General features: G+C 42.2%; 1 protein-coding gene across 5 annotated transcripts in view; it reads right to left on the reverse strand.

The window, feature by feature from the left end:
* Positions 1-22499, reverse strand: part of OBSL1 (obscurin like cytoskeletal adaptor 1) — a 75747-nt gene that overhangs the window by 37383 nt on the left and 15865 nt on the right. For 4 of the 5 annotated variants that reach the window (XM_087950428.1, XM_087950427.1, XM_087950426.1 and 1 more), the window contains 7 exons: positions 22083-22358; positions 20244-20519; positions 19654-19926; positions 17128-17400; positions 10760-11032; positions 2988-3266; positions 2272-2544 (listed from right to left, as the gene is read on the reverse strand). In XM_087950428.1, coding sequence (XP_087806554.1) covers positions 2272-2544; positions 2988-3266; positions 10760-11032; positions 17128-17400; positions 19654-19926; positions 20244-20519; positions 22083-22358 — 1923 coding nt within the window. The remainder of the gene's footprint in view (positions 1-2271; positions 2545-2987; positions 3267-10759; positions 11033-17127; positions 17401-19653; positions 19927-20243; positions 20520-22082; positions 22359-22499) is intronic. The other variant, XM_087950430.1, reaches the window with a different exon arrangement.

Here is a 22499-nt window from a genome sequence, read left to right on the forward strand (position 1 = left end):
TGCATGAGTATAGGAGATCACACCACGGTGCTGAAGAGCAAACCATACGTACATGCATTTAAGCAATTCATATCAGAGTTCCTTTTGCAAGATGGGGGGCAATATAAATTCAGTTTAACTAAAAATAATAAAGGGGCAACATTTAGGGATATACCTAGAGAAGTGCCCCTCCTGATTTATTATTTTTAATTAAACTGAATTTATATTGTCACCTCTCTAGCAATGTATACAGTACTTCCCCTCTTTAGGTACAGTGCAAAGGAATATGTTTCTGGGGTGGAGAATGTCAGCAAAAAAAGGAAAGATGGAAGAAACACTTAAGAACATTCCAACCACTGTTTCTCCGCTAATAATAGTCTTCCCTCGCTGTACTTTTCTTTTTAAAAAATTATTCCCATAGGATTTAAATATATGTCATAGCACAGTGGTGGAATTCAAAAATTTTTACTACTGGTTCTGTGGGTGTGGCTTATTTGGTGAACGTGGCTGGACTGGTTGGGTGTGGCTTATGGTCATGTGACTGGGTGGGTGTGCTTGATGGTCATGTGACTGGGTGGGCGTGCTTGGTGGTCGTGTGACTGGGTGGGCGTGGCCAACTCAATGTCACTCACATCAAGGGGTGCCTCGCCTGGCCCCTCCCCTCCCAGCCATTCCTTGTCACCCAGCCTCAACTTATCTATAGTTTTGTAAAAATGTTGTTCACCTTTTTTGACTTTATTATCTGCATACTATAGATGTATTTTCATGGACCACTGAAAGGAGGAAATGGCTCACGTGCTTTGCTCAAGAGGGTGATAGGCAACAGGCTTTTAAGGGGCTGCCACAGAGAAAGGGGGACAATGTATTTTCCAAAGAAGCAGAATGCAAACAAGAAGCAATGGATGGAAACTGAACAGAGAGAAGAAGCAACCTAAAACTAAGGAGAAACTTCCTGTGAGTGAGAACAATTAACCAGTGGAACTGCCTGTCTCCAGAAGTTCTGGGTGCTCAATCATTGGAAGACCGGACAGCCATTTCTCTGAAATGGTATAGGGTTCACCCCAAGGTCCCTTCTAAGTATTATTCTGACACCTTTCCCAGGATTTCTATTCAGAGTTTGACATCCTCAGTTTTCTTGCCTGAGCTGGGCGTTGGACTAGAAAACCTCCAAGGTCCCTTTCAACTCTTGTTAAACACATGTGTATTTTATGCTCTGGATGTATGTAAACCCTGAAAAATATGTGGTAGCCCTGGGCAAAAGAAAGGCAGAAAAATCACTCTAGGTGTAGGGACAGTGTAAAATATTAACACATGATAAATAATGGAACAATTAAAAATAATAGCACAGAGTTTTATCTCTCTCTCTCTTCCTATCTTTTCTTTCTTTCTCTCCCTTCCTCTTTCTTTCTTTCTTTCTTTCTTTCTTTCTTTCTTTCTTTCTTTCTTTCTTTCTTTCTTTCTTTCTTTCTTTCTTCTTTCTTTCTTTCTTTCTTTCTTTCTTTCTTTCTTTCTTTCTCTCTCTCTCTTTCTTTCTTTCTTTCTTTCTTTCTTTCTTTCTTTCTCTCTCTCTCTCTCTCTCTCTCTCTCTCTCTCTCTCACACACACACACACACACACACACACACACACACACACAGCACTTAACGGACAAGCATTTTGGAAGCAGCTCCTTTAAATTTCTCCAAGGCTGGAGTGGATTCCCGCCCCCCAGACCGCACTCCTTCTCACTCCAGCGCGTTAACTCACAAGGGGAAAGCGATACTTGCAGCATCCATGCCTTTCTTCCTTTCCCCCGGGGAGAAAGAGGATGTGGGGAACGGAAAGCTAGAAGAGCGATCGCAAGTGAGCAACCAGGCAACCGGGTTGGGGGCATGGCCAGCCAGGAGTCGCCATCGGTTCGGCGACCCACACCAAATAACCACTACCGGTTCGCCCGAGTAGGTGCAAACCAGTTGAATACCACCTCTGTCATAGTGTATAATGACGATTCTGGCATTTCCTTCCTTCCAATTTCAATCCAAACTCTGCCAACAAGATCCACACTTAAGCATAGGACTGTCCTTTCCCATTTCCTATTTGAAGGAACTCCAATTAACATTATGCTGGAAAACAAAAGAACCACTCCAAAATTCTGGGATCAAATTTTTCAGATCTGGCCTCCTCTCAAGATATGAGCACCTTCTGGAAGTATAAAGAGGAAACAGCCCAGATCTGCAAAGTCAAAAAGAGTTAGTGCCATTTATCTGAATGCAAAATATATGTAGTAGGGTAAATTCCCAGAAAATTCCTCACCAGTGATGGTGACATTGAAAAATATGGAATTTCCAGCAGCATCACACATATACTGTCCTGTATCATGTTTCTGGGCAGCAGGGATGACCAGACGATGATGGAATCCCTCATTTTCCAGCAGGAAACCATTGTTTTCCACCACCTCCTTCCCATCTTTATACCAGCAAACTGCAACATCTGGGCAAGACAGCTCACAAGATAACACCACACGCTCTGAAGCCTGGTAGATGTGACTAGCATCTGCACTGGATTGAACAACACGAACAGGCACCTCTGCAAAAGGAAAATCCATGATAGCATAGAATATCACATATCTCAAATGAACTAGGTTAGTGGAGTTTTGGAGGAACTGTTACCATGCAAAGAAATTAACTAATTCTGATACAACAAGGAGAGGGTAAATCAATCTCTCTGCATCTCATATGCCAAGTAAAAAAATGAGAAACAGAGATTCTGATGATTGCTTGACAGAGTTTGGTATAATGCAGTCTGTTAATGAACAGAAATAGTCTTTAGGGATCAATTGCCAGATAATGATGAGAGGGTAGTGGAACAACAGAACAGGCAGACACAAGACCAAGACTAAGGAGAAAAACTTAGTCCAGGACCTAGGTTGGTGATCCAAGATGCAGCAGTAATCCTCTTCACTTGGGAGTAACCTATCAAGGCTATCAGTTTATTCATGCACATTATTTCATTTCTTTGTCTCCACTCACCTTCCACAGTTACAGTGAAGTCAACTGTCTCGTCAGCTGTGCAACATGTGTAGGTTCCTGAGTCCAAGGGGCAGGCTGAATTAATCAAGAGTCTCCTAAGGCAGCCTTCTGATTTGACAATGAGACTATTTTCATCCATCAGCACAGGATCTCCATCCTTGAGCCACTGGACAGAGGCATCAGATGTGGAGACTTGGCACTCTAGAAGGAGTGGCATCCCAGCCAGGATACTCTGGAAGCACTGAGCTTCTGGCACTGGAGAGATATGTACCTTGGGAGCTGAAGAGATTTACACTGTGAATGGGCAAAAAATCTGTGGTCTCTGATGGCTGAGTGAATCAAACAGATTTGCTCAAGGTGAGGTTTGTTTGTTTTTTAGCAAAAAGGTACCAATGGACCTTCCTTCCATTGTTAAAAGATACTCCAACATTATAAATATAAAGCAAAAATGAGAGTAATCTGTGGTTTCCACTTACTGCTGAACTACAATTTCCATGCCACATCTGATCTGACAATCTGACTTTGCACCACTGACTTTAATGCATTCATATAACATTCTTTGTACATATTCATGAATGAAGTATCCTTCTAATTCTCAGATTTCAGAACAGAATCCTAACAGTGAACTCACTGTGAATCATGCTTCCTCCAAGATGTTGTAGCCCCCATTCAGATTGCTTGGTATTTCTGGTTGCCAACTGGATGCTAATATATATATATATATATATATATATATATATATATATATATATATATATATATATATATATATATATATATATATATATATATATATATATATAGTGTGTGTGTGTGTGTGTGTGTGTGTGTATCTGTGTGTGTGTGTGTGTGTGTGTGTGTGTTTTCTGAGGTTTTCGCAGGTATTTGTATGTGGATCTTTGATTATTAGGATTTTCTCCCATAAAATTGGAAGTATTTTGGCGACGTTTCGATAAGACTTCATTGAAACATCGCCTAGATACTTCCAATTTTACGCGGGAGAAAACCCGAATAACCAAAGATCCATATATATCAAATATATATATTATATATATATTCAAATATATATATTAGGCAAATAAAACTTGCTCCAAACGCCTGTTACTTCCATCTTCCTCCTCCCTTTCCTCCTCCTTCTCAATGAGTACAGTTCATTCTAGAAGAACAGCTGAGTGGGATGTAGCTCATATTACAGCAATTTATAATGTTGAACCAAAAGTTTCTGTGAATTGTATCTTGGAAAAGATCCAAAACTAATCTCAGTTCCTCCATGAGGAGCTTATTGGAAAACTCATGAATCTGACAGACAATCAAAGAAGTATAAATTAACTTTACTGAGAAGTTCAAATGAAAACATAATATGTAATCAAATGAGTATTGAATAAAGAATTGCTATACAGAGCAGTATGCAAAAAGTAATTTAATTTAGACCTGGCTACAATCACTCTTACATGTGTAGTAATTCTCCTCTCTGATGAATACTCACTAGGAAGGGACTTATTTTATCATTAGTTTTTATTTTCCTTTCAACCTTTATTACAGCTATACATTTTTCAAGACATGCTCCTCTTTATAAATTTGAGAGAGAGAGAGAGACAGAGAGACAGAGAGAGACAGAGATACACCTGTTAGGTTGACAATTGTTAAAAACTGCAGGCTGCACAAAGTTTGTGTTGGAAGATAAAGACATCATCCATCAGCAATTCCCATTGCTCCTGTTAATGTTTCCAGAACATCTCCAGTCTCTACTGAGAGCTTTGGAAGAAATGGAGTCCCATAGGAAGTAAATATAATGTCTTGATTAGTTTCCAAGATTTTAAATCTCCCTCTCCAATTTTTTAACAGGCAACCAGGCAAGTATTTCCCAGAGATTAGCTGGCTGATCAGACTTTTTGCCTTCCCAGAATATCTAAAGATCTAAACTCTTTTTCCCTGAGGATTTTCCTTTCAGTGAATCCTTGCTGGAAACCAACTACTTCTATGAGATCCCTTTTTCCATGTACCTTTCTTCTTTGCAACACACTAAAGCCCTGGTTGTGCTAACAATTTCTTCATTATAAAGAATTCCTGCTGAGGCCGCCAACCCTTATTTTTCTATACAACTTCAGTCTGAGTATTTTTATTTAGATTTGACCCAGCTCAATACCTTAACACTGCAGAATCACAAAACTAGGCAAGTTCATTTGGAGATTACCCTGGCCTGTAAGTTGTATTTGGATAAACTGGACCACAAAAGAGCAGAAGGATGGGTCCTGGAAAGCAAGCAACAAAAACTTGGCTTGCTGAGGGGAAATAAAACATCTTCCAAGTCCAGCAACTGAGACTTGGCTTCTTCAGTGCTACTGCAGCATAGAAAGCTGCATCAAGGCACAGTCACTCAGACATAGGAAGTAGAGACCACAGATGAAGATAACATTGGGCTTTTGTTTTTAATTCAGTGCCGGAGGACATGCGCCTTCAAGGATATGACCTTTAGCCGAATCTTCCCATCCATTTCCTTTTTTTTCTATGCAACCCACTAAGCCTGAAAGGCCAATATTCCACACACAACTTGGCAATTGGGAGATTGGAGGGAAGGTTTGAGAGAAAAATGCACCTTTGTAATGACTGGGTGGGGTGAGGAATGAGGAGAGAGAAATGTCTCCATTGCTTTGAGCCTCAGAGAATGAAGGAAATCCAAGCATTTGAAACCGAGCTCTTCCTGCATAACAGACATGAGAGTGAAGTTGTGGAAATGGGAACCTGGTGCAGGTCTCAGTCTCAAGGCTCGTGTTCACAGAGTAAGTCTTGATGGAGAACCACACCACCCCCATCGACACCAGAAAGCCTTAGATGTGCCCTTGCAGGTGATCTCAATATGGAGAATGGCACCAGGCCCCTGTTATGCAAAAATCTGATGTTATTCTGAGACATTGGAAGGACAGGTTCCTGATTAAAAAGTTTTCAGCCTCTCTCTGAGACCACAAAGATATGCCAAGAAGTACAATATGTACAAATTGTATTCCTTTCGACTATTTTCATGTTTCTTAATTTTCTTTACCCGTAAACATCACTTTGTCTTCCAATGCATATTCAATTACCCATTGTTCTTTCATTTAAATTTCTCAGTAAATATCATGTAAATATTTCCAACTATCTGCCTCAGATTCTTGGATGACTCATGAGAGGATCACAATTAGCTATTATTTTATTGAAAGGATTTTGATTCTGCTCTATAGCTTGGTGGTCTCTCAAAGCAATTTAAAGCTCAGGATTATGCTAGAGCCCTGCTTATAATTCAGAAGTCGTGACAGAGGAAAAACGATGTGGTTGGAAAGAAGCATGTTTAGGCATCCATTCCTTAAAGTTATCCTTGTTTTACAAGAACTGCATATGCACATGAAAGTAATATTCTCGTGGCCTCTTGGCCACTGGCCCCTCCAGCAGCCAAATCAGATGAGGAGGTGGCATGGGAGTCAGGGCCAGCATCAAGGCAACCTGAGAGCTAGTGGGAAGAAGGAATGGAGCTATCAGAGATAGAGACCGAGGCGGAGCCTGAGTCGTCCATCAGCCCTCAGATGGAGAGTCAACAGCCCCCAGGTCTAGAGATGGCTGATGAGGAAGAAGAGGAACAACTGGGTCCAGTGCCTGATGTGCAGAAGGCAGAGGAGAGGAGAGCAGTGGAAATCTATGGGCTGATCCTTGGGACGGAAGAGCCACCGCTGCTAGCGAAGTTCCACCCTAGCTCTGGGGATAAAAGGCAGGGGGCAGAGATGAATAGGTGTGGCAGGCAGCTATTAGTCTCCCTGCCAGACAGACTTGTTAGCCTATTGAGAGAGAGGGGGGATAGGGAGGAGGGGAGAGAGGGAGGGAGGGAGGGAGGGAGAGAGACTTTTTGCCAGGGCTGCTGGTGCTCCTAATAAAGGAATAATTGATTTAACTACAGAAGGTTTATTGTGTTGGGAGCCGGATCAGAACAAATACTGTATATACTTTGCATTCCAAAGAATGGGGTGGCATGGCAGCTCGTTGGTTAAGATGCTGGGCTTGTCAACTGGAAAGTGTAGCCTGGGTTCAAGACCTGAGCGCCATGGGATGAGATGAGCTCCCGTCCTTGCTCCAGCTGCTGCCAATCTAGCAGTTCTAAAGCATGCAAATACTAGTAGATAAATAGGTGCCACCTTGGTGGGAAAATAACAGCCTTTGTGATGTCATGCTGGCCACATGACCATGGAAATGTCTTTGGATAGCACTGGCTCAATGGCCTTGAAAGGGAGATGAGCACCGCCCCCTAAAGTCAGCAACTAGGGGAATAAAATCCACAGCGACTCCTTTACCTTTACCCTTTAATCCCCCAAATGGGTTCAGAAAAGGTAAAAAGCAGAGATCATCTAAACCAGTGGTCTCCAATCTTTGCGCTTGGTGGCCCGGTGAGGGGGGGGGAGGGTAACTGGGCCGCACAAGCAGCGGGCCGTCACACACATGCACCCAGCTCAACTTGCACGTGCAATGGGCCTGCACATGCACATGTGTGTGCAGCTCAATTTGTGCAAGTTGAGCTGTATGCGCATGTATATGTGCGCTGGCCCGCCACTCATGCAAGTTGAGCTGCGTGCATGTGCGTGCATGAGCGCCAGCACACCGTTCATACAGCCCAGTTCCGAATAGGCCACAGGCTGATAATGGGCCATGGCCCCGGCAGTTGGGGACCCCTGATCTAAACAAGTTGTAAGGGAACGAGGAGTTCTGGGGGGAACCAAGAGTGCCAGTGCTACCCTGATAATTACTATAAAGTTTCTTTTCTTGACAGCATCATGCTGTTTTTAAGGTCTGAATGGAGGAAATACAGATTCAGATCTCCCCTCAGCCACCGAATTCTCTGGATGACTTTAGGTTTGTCCAGGGAAATTCTGCCTTGCTTAACAATGGAAATTCTGGTCTCAATTGTGGTCATAAGCTGAGGACTAGCTGTATTTAGCTTGGAATTGTTTCCTCTGAATGGCAAATTAGAATCAAGCTTCCAGTGTAAATCAAAGCAGATATATTTAATGTATCGCAATGGGCCTGAAGCAGGGGTCTCCAACCTGGTCAACGTTTAAGACTTGCAGACTTCAACTCCCAGAATTCCTCAGCCAGCTTTGCTTCTGAATTCTGGGAATTGAAGTCCACAAGTCTTAAAAGTTGACAAGGTTGGAGACCTCTGGGTTAGTCTGTTTGTTTTACTTCACCTACCTCACTGGGTTGTTGCTATAGAAAAAACATCAGGGGAAACCGTCATGTACGGCACCTGGAGCATGGCAAAATACAGGAGGCTATAAATGTGATCATCAGTCTCAGTGGAAGTTGAAACTATGCAATGTACCCAGCTGTCAGCCCCACAAAGGAGAACCAGGCCAGAAAATGAACTCCCCATAAAGACTAAAAGTGCTTTCATTGTGATTGCTTATAATAACAGAATCTTGCAAGTCTGATTGTGCTGTATCACCTCCTTCTTCTTGTAGTTCAGTGAATTAGGAAGGTCTTTGTTTGAACTACTAGCAAGTGTGATATGGTTACTCCGGACTTTAAAAAAAAACCATTCAGCCCCTTTTGCCTACATAATAATTCCTGCATACTTGTATCTCCACCAAGGTCATCTTCCTTATTCACTGGACCAGCTAAGGCAACAACAGACTAATATTTTGTTGTTGTTGTTGTTGTTGTTAGCAGCTCTGTAACACTTTCCTACTTATGGACAGGCAGACATTGCTTCCTGCCTTTCTGGAACAGCTTCCCCCTGTTGAATTCCTACTTTTCAGCACTGTTCAAAGATAGTGAGTCATCTTTAGAGGGAACAGAGAATATAGCAATTTTTCATGCACGGCTTCCCAAGATAGAATCGCTATCCTTACTAAGACTATTTAGTTACAGCTAACGGGTTCTGCATTTAAAAATAGTTGCTTTTTAAATATGTATTCCCGAGAACAAGATTTCATAGCACAAGGAAATGGTATGGTGTCAGGCAGTATGAGGTAAGGGAGAAATGGGAGAGAGGGAAGTGAGGTGAGGGAAGGTGTTATTTGGCACTGAGAAATGCAAACCTCAAAACATCACTTCAGGATTCTTAGTGGGGTTGTGTAAACAACTTGTCTCTCTAGCCTCAGAACCTCTCTTTGGACTATTTAATTCCCCCTGTTAATACCCCAGGCCTTTTCTGTTCCTGTTGCTCTCTCCTCCTTTTGAGGCATAATTAATAGAAATCCTAATCTATCCCTTTTCTCCTTGCTGCAGCACTTCTCATATATATCTTTAGCAGATGAGAATGGTTGATTACAGGTAGTCGTTGACTTACCACAGTTCCTTTAGTGACCGTTCAAAGCAGTGGTGGGATTCAAAAAATTTTACTATCAGTTCTGTGGGTGTGGCTTAGTGGGCGTGGCAGGGGAAAGATACTGTAAAATCTCCAGTCAGAGGCGGTATTTGCTGGTTCTCCGAACTACTCAACATTTCCACTACCATTCTCCAGAACTGGTCAGAACCTGCTGCGTACCACCTCTGGTTCAAATTTACAAAAGCCCTGAAAAATGAGACTTATGACTGTTCTTCAAAGTTACAACCTTTGGAAACGTCCCTATGATCATGTGATCAGAATTTAGATCAGGAGTCTTCAAACTTGGCAAGTTTAAGACTTGCGGACTTCAACTCCCAGAATTCCTGAGCTAACATGACTGGAGGAGGAATTCTGGGAGTTGAAGTCCACAAGTCTTAAAGCTGTCAAGTTTGAAAACCCCCAATTTAGATGCTTGGTAACTGGCATGCATTTATGACAGTTGCAGAGTCCTGGGGTCATGTGATCATCATTTGCTACCTTCCAACAAAGTCAACGGGGAATCCAGATTCACTTAACAACCTGGTTACTAACTTATCAAACTGCAGTGACTCACTTAACAACCATGGGCAGAGAGGTTGTAAAATGGGGCAAAACTCACTTCACAGATGTCTCACTTAACAGAAATTTTGGCTCAATTGTGGCTGTAAGTCGAGGACTACCTATATTCTCCCTCTCCTCCCATCCCCTCAAAAAAAACAAAAAAGATGTGCAGATAAATACAGATACAGGTAGGCCTCGACTTACAACCATGCATTTTACTGGTGGTTTAAAGTTACAAAGGCACTGAAAAAAGTGACATGATCATTTTTCACATTTATGACCATTGCAGCATCCTCATGACCCGTATTTGGGCGCTTGGAGACTGGCATGTATTTATGAGAGTTGCATTGTTCCCGGGGTCATGTGATCAGTGGCCGCCATTTGTAACCTTCTCCTCCAGCTTCCAACAAGCAAAATGAATGGGGGGAAATCAGATTCATTCAACAACTGTGTTATTAACTTAAAAACCATAAGGGATTCGCTTAACAACCATGAGGGAAAAAAGGTAAACTGGTGTGACTCCGTTAACAACTGCCTTGCTTAACAATAGAAATTCAGGTCTCAATTGAGGTCATAAATTGAGGACTAGCTGTATTTAGCTTGGAATTGTTTCCTCTGAATGGTAAACTAGAACCAAGCTTCCAGTGTAACTCAAAGCAAATATATTTTGAGTTACAACCTTTGCAAACGTCCCTGTGATCATGTGATCAGAATTTAGATTAGGAGTCCCCAACCTTGTCAACTTTAAGACTTGTAGTCTTCAACTCCCAAAATTCCTCAGCCAGCTTTGCTTCTGAATTCTGGGAGTTGAAGTCCACAAGTCTTAAAGTTGACAAGGTTGTAGACCCCTGGCCTAAAGGGCAACTTGTGGCATATTACTGACCTGCAACTGTAACACTGAAGAAGGCAGAGTCACCGCCTGCATCACATACAAACTCGCCAGTGTCTTGAAATTGTGCCGAGGGAAGGACGAGTCGTCGGTGGGGACCTTCACTCTCAAACAGCAAGTCTTTACCTTCTTCTAATTCCTCCCCATCTTTGTACCATTGGACAGGGGCGTTGGGGCAAGACAGCTCACAGGTCAGCACCACACGGTCTGAGGTCTGATAAGCATGAATGGCCTCTGCATTGGACTGCATGATTTGCACAAGTGGTTCTGCAGCAGCAAGGGAGACAGAGAAACCAGAAGGAGTTTCAGAACAGTTTTGGACCTATAGACTCAAGGTCTAGAGAAAATGGCTCGCACTGGTGGAAGACTATCCAGTGCTCTCCAGGTGTTTTGTTTTTTTTCACAATTCCTGACCCCTGTGGCCATATTGATAAAAGGTTCATGGGAATAATAGTCCAAAACATCTGGAAGGAACCTGCTTGCAATCCTTTATAACTTACCAAAACCCAGGAGGAAAGAGGAATTGGTGCATCAGGGCAACGTTTGTGTTCTGAAAGTTATTTTGTGTGAAGCAAAAAGGAAAATATAAGAGGAAAATATTCACCCCTTCTCATAACATGAAAATGGAAGATCATCCTCTCAAACCATTAGAAAGCAGGAGGCTTGAGAAAACAAAGGGGAGAATTGCCTTTCACAAGGTATAATCAGTTTGTGATGTTCATTGACAAGGGGTGTTGTGACGGCAGGGCACCTAACATAAACAGTCTTGTGGAAGGATTAGATAACCAGTGGAAGATAGGCTGTCTTATGACGCAGAATAGCTTACTGTAGCTTACTGTGCAAGCCCTATGTTTGTAGTCATTATATCTCCGAGTGACCACCAATTATCTGAAGCTAAGAACTAAACATGGAAAGCACAACTGCTCTGTGCTCAATTCACAAAGTCCCTATGTGCTTCTGTTTAATCATTCATCAGAAAAATTGCACAGTCTAAGTGGGCCAGGGACCAATTCAGATCTCCATCAGACCAAAATACACCCATGGAGCCTTTAAAATCACTCAAGTGTGCAGCAGCTCACATCACCCAGAGCACTCTAAATGTACTAGACTTTAATGTCCATAACTCCCAACCAGCCACAAACTTTGTCTCTGTGATATGAAAATTCCAAGAGCTGTAATCCAATTCCCCCAGAAGACACTTGGCAGGGGAAGAGATGAAAGTATATGAAGATGGCTTTTGCCTAGTAAGATAAAATAATTCTCTTGCCTGTGACGGTGATGTTGAAGAATGCCGAATCGCCACCTGCATCACACACAAATTCCCCAGAATCTTTTACTTGAGCTGAAGGAATGACCAGCCGATGGTGAGGGCCCTCACTCTCCAATAGCAGCCCCTCACTTTCTTCCACCTCTTCTCCATCCTTGTACCAATGTATGGGGGCATCAGGACGAGAAAGTTCGCAGGACAGCTCTACGCGTTCTGCAACCTGGTAGGCATGGCTCTCTTCGTCATTGGAGTGTACGATCCTCACAGGATGGTCTGTGGCAAGAGAATACATTCTAGGAATGAGGATTGGTAGAAATGGGATTATTAAACACGTTCTCCCCTGCCCTGAAACTTACTTATATGCACACACATAACTGGAACTGAAATGGAAGTGTTTTGCTGCAAATTAAGGTTATTTGTCTATCTACATGTTTGGCTTTTTATAAAGTACAAAAGAAGAGGTGCCTGCCACAATGTGTTTGAAATCCAATATAGGACATGCTACTCTGGTTCCTATATTCAGGTAAATCATGATTTACAATTTGTTTAATAAACTATAATTAGTTTATACACAATTAGGCATACATTCTGAATAAAAATTGAACAAGCTACATTTAATGGGTTCCCATAGTATGCTTAACCCTTAACCAGGACTTTTAAATTACGATTGCAGCACTGTCACAATACATTACATACAAATAAATAAATCTGATTTACACAACATATTAAGATAAGGGCCAAGTTCCTACAAAATGCTGAATCAAAAACTACTATCTTTGTTTCGCCTGGCCTAAGTGTCATGCAAAGCTTGTTGTTCTGGTTCAGAGTAACTAGAAAAGAGCAGAAAAGTAGATATAAAATTGAGAGATGGAGCAATGATGAATGCAGGGCACTGAAGATATTTGGAGCAAAATGAAATATGCAAATTAATAAGCAAATCCAACCTTTATTTTAACATTTTGAGATTTGGTAGTCCTATAATCAAGCCCAATTGGATAAAAAGTTGAACTAACATTTTTGCACAGATCTAATTAGAAGAACTTCGAAAAGTCAAGATCAAATCTGGATCCCTCCAAAAGTTACTGTTGAATGATTGTTTTTAGTATGACAAAACTATCAAACAAACGGGGAATAAATGCAGCAAGCAGAGTATCTCATTGTAGCTGAGCCCTATGACAATGTAATTTTTATGTGTCAGGCAGTTTAGCTCTTTGTCAATTGTGCAAAATTGCCAACAAACTGCTTTGAAAGTTATTTTTGTATTTAGTTTGTTTTGTGGGTGGATTGAAATAGGCTGGAGAGGTCAGTTGTTCAGGTAGCTTGGTGTTAAACCATAAAAGGTTTTAAGACCAAAATAAGCCCTTGGAGTTGCACTCAAAAGGCAACAGGAAGCCAGGTCACAGAGTATGCTAATATTGTTTCAGAGTATGCTAGTATTGAGATCCATGAGCTAAAAACAGATTGCTGCATTTTGGACCACTCACTGTACAGCGTCTATGTGGTTTTCAGAAACATCCGTATGAAGAGCACTAGTAGTAGTTCTGACCCATGATGAGGATAAGAGTTACTGACATAATGTCCCCCTGCTCCACGTACTGTATGTTTGCAACTAAAGTCCCAAATGTCCCACTTGACACAGCAAAGATTACCCTAAATCATAGCCATGAATCCAGGGAAACTGCAGAATTATCACTACAAAACCAACCTTCATGAGATAACAGTCCAGCCAATTCTTTTAACAAATCGAAGTTCCAATGCTATAATAGAGAATCAGTGCAGCTCATGGTTGAACTGCTGGATTCATGATAGACTCCGAGCTTGGTTGTTTTCCTGCAGATATTCTATAATCAGTCTAAGTAGCATCATCTGTGTGAGGGAGAGTAGGGTTTGCATACTGTTTATATATTCCTTGCCCTGCCGGTCTTGGCTGTTGGGGGATGGTTTCTAATTTGATTGTTCCTTGATGAGAATGTTCTTTGTTCCCAATGGTTTATCTACTACTGTTTCCTGATTATCTGGGTGTCCAGTGCTGGGGAGGATGTGTTCCGAGCTGGTTGTTTCTTTCCATGACTTTGGTTGTATCAATAAATGGCATGTAGATGAGGTTTATCTCTCTCTGTCCAATAACAATTGATTTGACCATTTGTTACTGAACCTGGTAAAAACCAAGCTCAGGGAACATCAAGAACCCAACACATCATTCTAAAGTGTGCAGAAAAGTATCTGTCGTGATTCAGCCACAAGCAAGCATAGGAAGTGTAAGAAAGAACTGAGACCAATTTCAAAGGAGAAAGATAAAGACAATGACCCCTGCTATAATCTGCTCAGCCATGTCCGTTAAATGGGAAAAAGGACAAAGAGGAAGATGGCTGAAACCTTCTGCAGCATCAGGTGCCTCGAATCTGGTGAATTAAATCAAACGTGCAACTATAATAATTACAAAAACACACAGCCCTGTCTGAATTCCAGAACACAATAGTTCTCTAAAGTGACATGCATCACAGATTCTTTTTTCTTTTAAGGTAAAGGCTCCCTTAAATCAAACTTAAATCTTGTGGATCACATGATACACCTACATTCTTTTCTTAGCAACAGAGTGGAAATGGTTTGTTAATCCCTTCACCTGGGTTGTTTATGCATCTCCTCAGTAAACCCTGGGATTTATTACTATTTTATTATTTATTTATCACTATTACTATTAATCTTTTCATCACTTCTTATCGCCCATCCCCTCCCACTTGTGAGTGTACGACTGTAACTTTGTCGTTTGTATCCTTACGATTTATATTGACTGTTTCCTAGTATGATTTGATTGCTTATTGTACCCTACGACTATTATTAAGTGTTGTACCTTATGATTCTTGATTCTTGGCAATGTATCTTTTCTTTTATGTATACTGAGAGCATTTGCACCAAGACAAATTCCTTGTGTGTCCAATCACACTTGGCTAATAAAGCTATTCTATTCTATTCTATTCTATTCTATTCTATTCTATTCTATTCTATTCTATTCTATTCTATTCTATTCTATTCTATTCCATTCCATTCCATTCCATTCCATTTCCCTGTGGTTTACCATCCAAATCTGAACTATGTCTAACCCAACTTGAGTTATCCAGGCTTAGCCAGGAGTAATCATCTGCTGTGGCTTTGTGGAGAAAAATATAATTTAAATCCCCAAGTGAGGGGGAAGAAAAAAAACCAAATCACACTAACCTGAAACAGTTACAGTGAAAAAGACAGAATCGCCTCCCAGATCGCATACAAATTCTCCTGTATCTTGCACCTGGGCTGAGGCAATGATCAGGCGGTGATGAGGCCCTTCACTCTCCAGCCGCAGACCCTCCGTTTCTTCTACTTCTTTCCCATCCTTGTACCACTGCACGAGAGCATTAGGGCGGGACAGCTCACAGGACAAAGTTACTTGTTCTAAAGCCCAGTAGGTGTGAGCCTCATCTGCATTGGAACACACCACCTGTACAGGTGGCTCTGGAATAGGAAGGACACCAAATGTGAGGAAAAGATTCTAATTCAGTAGCAGTAAACCTATGTTGTCTGGCAGACTTCCGTTTTAAACCCTGATATCTTTAGTTAGGGCTATATGAAGGTCTATGAAGAGATGCAAATTTGGTAAAGAGATATTGCATTAGAGAGGTGATGGCAAACCTATGGTACACCATGTCATTTTGGGTGACCTGCCAGGCCTCCAGCCCCACTGAAAGTCACAGGAGAAAAGTTTCTCACACAGCCTCTGAGGCTGAGGTCTCTAAAAATCAGGTGAGCATTCTCACTTGATTTTCAAAAGCTCCAGAGCTCCCGTGAGATCAGGGCCTTTTTCCATGTTCAGAGGGTCTTGGGGACAAGAATCCAGAGGAGAACAGGTGAGAGAAGGTCTGGAAAGGCCTCCTTTGACTGTCTGTCTGTGGTGTGTATGTGTAAGACCCACCAGGAGAGTCAATGCAGACATTTTCTGAATTTTTGACATATCAAGCCCAAAAAGTTTACCATCACTGCACTAGATAAACTAAAAACAAAAATATATCTCAGCATAATACAGATTCCAATGTTTTATTTATTTTGATCCCACCGTTATTGTCCTTTTTAAATAGCTCAAGGCAGGGAACACACTGTATATGATACTCCTTCCTCCTCCTGTTTTCCCTACAACAATAACCCTGTGAGGTGGGTTAGGCTGAGAGAAAGTGACCGGACCAGTCACCCAACCTGCTTTCATATTTAAGGCAAGATTAGAACTCACAGCCTCCTGGTTTCTAGCCTGATGCCTTAATCCAGGGGTCTTCAAACTTGATAGCTTTAAGACTTGTGGACTTCAACTCCCAGAATTCCTCCTCCAGTCATGTTAGCTCAGGAATTCTGGGAGTTGAAGTCCACAAGTCTTAAACTTGGCAAGTTTAAAGACTCTTGCCTTAATCACTAGACCAATTTTTTTTCACAACACGAGGATCATTAATTAGAAGAGTTCTCTAGTCTGGACCAAACCATCTTTATAGCACCGTGTGAAAGAGACAAACATAATCAGCTACTTCCAGAGATTTCCTGGGACGGCTTGTATGATTCCTTCTTGAGCTTCCTACCAATAAGGGGATAAACACCCAGAATTATGGGGACTCAAGCACAGAAATGAACTTTGATAGTATTTGTCACAGCTCATCTCTGTGCTTGAGGTCGCCACAATTCTATTGAGTAAAAACCAACTTTTTGAGGTCTAACAAATCACAAGTGCCTCCAAGTATCAGAAACCCAGAAACAGTGGTGTTAGAAGTAAACAAGGGTAGATCCCACCTGTCCCGTGAGAGGCGAATAAACAACCAAAATTTTCTCTGTATCAAAGCAAAACACAACTGGGCTGCCTGCCCAGTGGAGGGTAGGATGATTTCTTAGAACAGCTTTTTCAGCTTTTCCCAGTCTGTTAAATTCTGAGTTTTGTGAAAACTGCAGGCCTAATTCATCTGCAGGTTGGGAAAGGCTGGTTTAGGAGCATCATGTACTGCATCTCGAGTCCAACTGAAGAAAGTTGAAAAATAAAAAAGTAATTCTACATAAATTAGGTATGCTTACAAGGCCTGTTTCTAACCTGTGACAGTGATGTTGAAGAAGGCAGAGTCACCACCTGCATCACACACAAACTCCCCTGTATCCTGAATGTGCGCAGAGACAAGGATCAATCGGCAGTGTGGACCCTCGTTCTCCAGCAGGAGGTCCTGGCTTTCCTCCACCTTTTCCCCATCCTTGTACCAGCACACAGGGATGTTAGGACGGGATAGCTCACAGGCCAGCACCACACGGTCTGAGACCAGGTAGGTGTGGGCTTCCTCAGGGCTGGAGTGGACAATGTGGACAGGAGTTTCTGTGGAGCAAAGAAATATGCTGGGAAGATTACAGTACACAGTGGCAGATTGAGGCTCACTAGTACCCTAAGCATTGACAAATCTTGGTGCCCCCTCTTTTGTACTTATTGTACAAACGAAGCCATATTCTCAACTTTGTGATAGCCCTTTGGGCCTGGTGCCCTTAGCATGTGCTTAGTCTGCTTAATGGTTAATACACCACTGACGGTACCTTCTTACCACACCACTTTATCTGCACAAGTGGAAATTTGCTAAGGACCTATTTGCATTGCATCCTTAAGCTGCTTCTGTTCTATCAGGCTATTTCAAAACAACAAGGGGAGACATTCATTGTTAACACTAACCTTAGTAAGGGCAGAGAGTGAGTATCCTCACTCAAAGGCTGGAGGCAAATTGAAGGCAGCCTCATCAGAATAGGGCCGTAAAAGCAGGGGTGAGATTCTACCAGTTCGCACCTATTCGCTAGAACAGGTTGTTAACATTCTAAGCCGTTCGGAGAACTGGTTGTTAGAAGAAATTACTGGCCTAATCCTGTAAGGGAGGCAGGAAGGAAACATTCTGGTGTTGCTTATAGAAACTGCCTCTCCGTTAACCCTTATTACATTCTTGGCAGGACTAGACTTCCTGTCTCAGGAACGTCTCTGGAGTTTTTTCCCCTCCTTTGCTGGTACTTTGCTTGTGTGGAGTGACCATTCAAAGTTACAATGGCACTGAAAAAAGTGACTTATGACCATTTTTCACACTTATGACTGTTGCAGCATCCCCACAGTCGTGAGAGGCCAGGTGAGGAGATACGTGCCTCGATGTGAGTGATATTGAGTTGACTACGCTCAGCCAATAACATGACCACCAAGCCATGTCCACCCAGTCACATGACCACCAAGCCACGCCTACCACCTAAGCCACGCCCACAGAACCGATTGTTAAAAATTTTGAATCCCACCCCTGCGTAAAAGAATGCTGTCGGAGTATGGCTATGGTGAGGAAAGCAGAGAAAGACCAAAGAAAAACTTTCCTAAAGGAAGAGAACACTTTTGTAGTAAATTAACCTCAGGCTTTTATATCCACTGGTTCCAAATTATATCCCCTGGCTCTTGTATCACATCATAAAAAAGAAATTGAATCAAAAGGCCTAGGAAAGGCTCTCTGACCCCTTGATGAAGTTCATCAAATGCTTTTTTAAAAAAAATACACTCAAGAGAGCACTTGGTCCTGACTTGCCCTTGGTTTTGCCTGCAGGAGTTTTTGTCTTTGATTAAGAGGTTGTACAATATCTGCTTCCACCTGAAGGGAACAAAGTAACCAGTCTTTATAGGAAGACTTTCAGGTATTTGCTGTAGCTGTTTCACCTGAGCTTCATGCTAAGCATTTGGAACAACAATGTGGATGATGAGGTTTCTATTTTTCCCTCCCCACCTCCCCACAGGTAAAGAGACATCATTTCCATTAGAAAGGAGAGGTAGAAAAAGATCCTTTCAAATCTGACAGTTGCAATGAAATCACATTACAGGTAAAGGTAAAGGTTCCCCTCGCACATATGTGCTCATCTCTGTTTCAAAGCCAAAGACGTCTCCGTGGTCATGTGGCCGGCATGACTAAACACCGAAGGTGCACAGAACGCTGTTACCTTCCCAGCAAAGTGGCCCCTATTTTTCTACTTGCATTTTTACATGCTTTCGAACTGCTAGGTTGGCAGAAACTGGGACAAGTAACAGGAGCTCACTCTGTTACGTGGTGCTAGGAATTCGAACCACCGAACTGCCAACCTTTCTGATCTACAAGCTCAGCATCGTAGCCACTGAGCCACCGTGTCCCCTCAAATCACATTAGGCCATTTCAAAAACAGCTCCATTTTTCAGATTTGTAAAATTTTAAAGTGGGCACCAGACTCCAGATTGCTAAGATCTAGAGGCACAAAATTCTTCTGACTTTAGAAATCACTCCTTGTTTACAGCATTGCAAAAGCAAGTTATTTCATTTTTCTATAGATTTTGTAGGCAAATTTTTCATCAGAAACTTGAAGTCAAAACATACAGCAAGTATTTTCTATTTCCATGCCTTTGTTAAAATGCACTCTACCTACCATAGAAATACTTGAGAAATACTTAGTTCTGAAGTATCACAAGCTTACAAATAACCAAATTTGGACAGAGCAGTAACCACTGTTCTAGAATTCTTTTGTATAACCTTTAAACAATTGTACAATTAGGAGAAAATTAGGCAGTGATCTGTCATCTGGAGAGGCCACTGACCTGCAACAATAATGTTGAAAAAGACAGATTCTCCACCAATGTCACATACAAATTCCCCAGTATCCTGCACTCTGGCTGAGGGAATGATCAAGTGGTGGTGAGGTCCCACATTCTCCATCAGGAGGTCCTGGCTTTCTTTCACAGTTTCTCCATCCTTGTACCAATGCACAGTGACATCAGGGTGGGATAACTCACAAGACAGCACCACACGATCCGCAACTTTGTAGTTGTGAGCCTCTTTGGAATTGGAGTGAACAACCTTCACAGGAGGTTCTGTGGAGATAGGGGGAGATATGGTGAGGGGACTAAATGCTACCAAGTTTGAAATCATTACTGAATTTCCAGATTTGGAAAGAAAGGATATGATTACAGGCTAAACCCTGCTAATGGTCGAATAGCAGAAAACTATGGGTATTAGGTGCTTTCTCAAGAGGCAACTGGACCTTGTTTTTTCTTTGAAATCAGCTATATTCAAAAGCTTACGGAGCTTCAAGTAGTTTATCTTTGGCACTAAACCCTGTAAAGGGACATGCACCTTTACACTATAAACCTCCCTGCTTAAATCAAGATGGTTTTTTCTTTCCACTTACCTTCCACAGCCACAGTGAAGCTAATGGCATCATCTCTGGCATCACATATATACGTCCCAGAATCCAAAGAGCAGACAGAGGGAATGAGCAGCTTATGAATGTAGCCTTCTGACTGGACACAAGCACCATTATCCAAAGCTATAGGATTCCCATCTTTGAGCCAGCGGACAGGGACATCAAGCATGGAAAGCTCACATTCCAGAAGCAGAGGCATCCCAGGAAGAAGGGTTCGGAGTCTCCTGGCCTCAGGCACTGGAGTAATATGTACCTGTGGGGCTGAAAGCAAGAACTTTGAGAGTAAAATCTATGCATAACAACATTCATTTCATCTTGGGCTATTGTGGTGATCATAACAGCAATGGACCATTTTGTATACGTTCCAAGCCACCTAGGAAACTCTTACATATATACTGGGATGTACCTGAAACTATGCACTGGTTGCCATTCAAAAAAGGCAAATGTGCAGTAAATGTGAATGCTGAGTTTCTCACATAGCCTTTGCAGGCAAATGCACCATAGTTGCAAGCAAGTCATGGGAAAAACATGGCGCAGCACAGCAAGTCAAACTTCGCATAGAAATACACTATTGGAACTCATGATTATTTTTGTTTGTTTAGTTTGAAAAATCACAGTGGTGGGTTCTACTTCTAATTAGAGTGGCCATAAAATGAGCAGTGGTTGTGCAATGGTTAGAATGCAGTACACTGTTTTGCAAGCAAACTCTGCCCCCAGCCAGGAGTTTGATCCTGAATGGCTCAAGTGTCAACTCATAAAATATTTCTATGGTCTTTTTAGAGTTGCCAACAGAAAGGGAGCGGGGAACAGTGTGGAGCTTGGAAACCAAAAGTGCATTCCATAAATAGTTTTCAAAGATAGTAACTAGGTGGCTGAAGTTTCTGCTGTGCAAAATTCTAACTGGAGAACATGATTGATTACTTTGACTATAGATGTGTCCCATTGGAGAATATGAATTATGATACACCCAGGGGGTGGGGGAAAACCAGGGTCAAAGGTGACAATGAATTATGTGTCTCAGAGTCAGCTACACCCAGGCAGTGGTGGACATTTTAACTCCCAATAAATCCTTTCGAAGTTTTGGAAGTTTGGCTCGAGACTCATGATTTAATTGGGGTAACTGCCGGAATCCTGACATCAAGATTGACTCAGCCTTCCATCCTTCCAAGGTCAGTAAAGTGAAGACCCAGATTGCTGGGTACAATATACCACTTAGAGAGAGCTGTAAAACACTATAAAGTGGAATAGAAGTCTAAGTGCTATTGCTACTAGAGGAAAGTGACTTTTATATCCAAGCATCCTATCTGTATTAATTTTTTAGTCCTGCAAAACAGGAAAACAGAGGGATCTGCCAACCTCTGCTTCTTACATTACAGCCATAATCCTGTCCTCTTTCTGTTCCTAGAATGTAGGTACTAGCACAGGGGTGTCAAACTCAATTCCATTTAGGGCCGCAACAGGCTGTGGTTGACCTCAGAGGCCCGGCCAGGCATGGCTGACTGAGTGGGTGTGGTCAACTGGGTGGGTCAGCTTGATGCCACTCTCCAAATTGCTGGCATGTTTCCTCTTCACGTTGGGTAGACCGGGCCAAAGCTACGCTGGCCTGATCTTTTTTTGCACTGGGTAGACCAGGATGGCTCCATGGGCCGGATCCAACCACATCGCGGTCCAGATCCAGCCCGCAGGCCTTGAGTTTGACACCCCTGTACTAGCATCTAGTTTCAATAGTGAGATGGGTGACATATACATTTAATAAATAAATAAATGTAATTGTTTCTGAGTTTCTAATTACTGTTCTGTTCTCGGGACCAGCTAAGAACTCACCTTGTACATATAACACTGCTGATTCTTTCACACCATTGGTTTCAAATCGCACTTCGGACCCATTGGCAGCTAATTGCACATTTTTGACCTGCAATGTATGGCTCACTCCACTGTGTATGATGTGGTACTGCTGGTCTTCCTCTTCCTTTGCCAACCTCTTCCCACTGAGGAACCAACAACCAGACATGGGAGCTGAAAGCTTCACTGAAAAAGTGGCATCTTCACTAATACAAACCGTCACATCTTGCAGTCCCTCCTTTATATGGGCTCTGGGCACTGTAAGAACAATCAAAGGTTGAGAGAGTAGTATCAACCCTACAAGGTAGACCATGCTAAGGAACAGACTAAAGAACTAAGGAACAGACCAAGAAACCGTGTAGACCTAGGGCTACTTTTATTAGAACAGCCACAGTAATA

Source organism: Notechis scutatus, chromosome 1 (genome assembly GCF_049901735.1).
Source record: "Notechis scutatus isolate UNSWTSFEM ecotype Mainland chromosome 1, rNotScu1.2, whole genome shotgun sequence".
NCBI classification, from domain to species: domain Eukaryota; kingdom Metazoa; phylum Chordata; class Lepidosauria; order Squamata; family Elapidae; genus Notechis; species Notechis scutatus.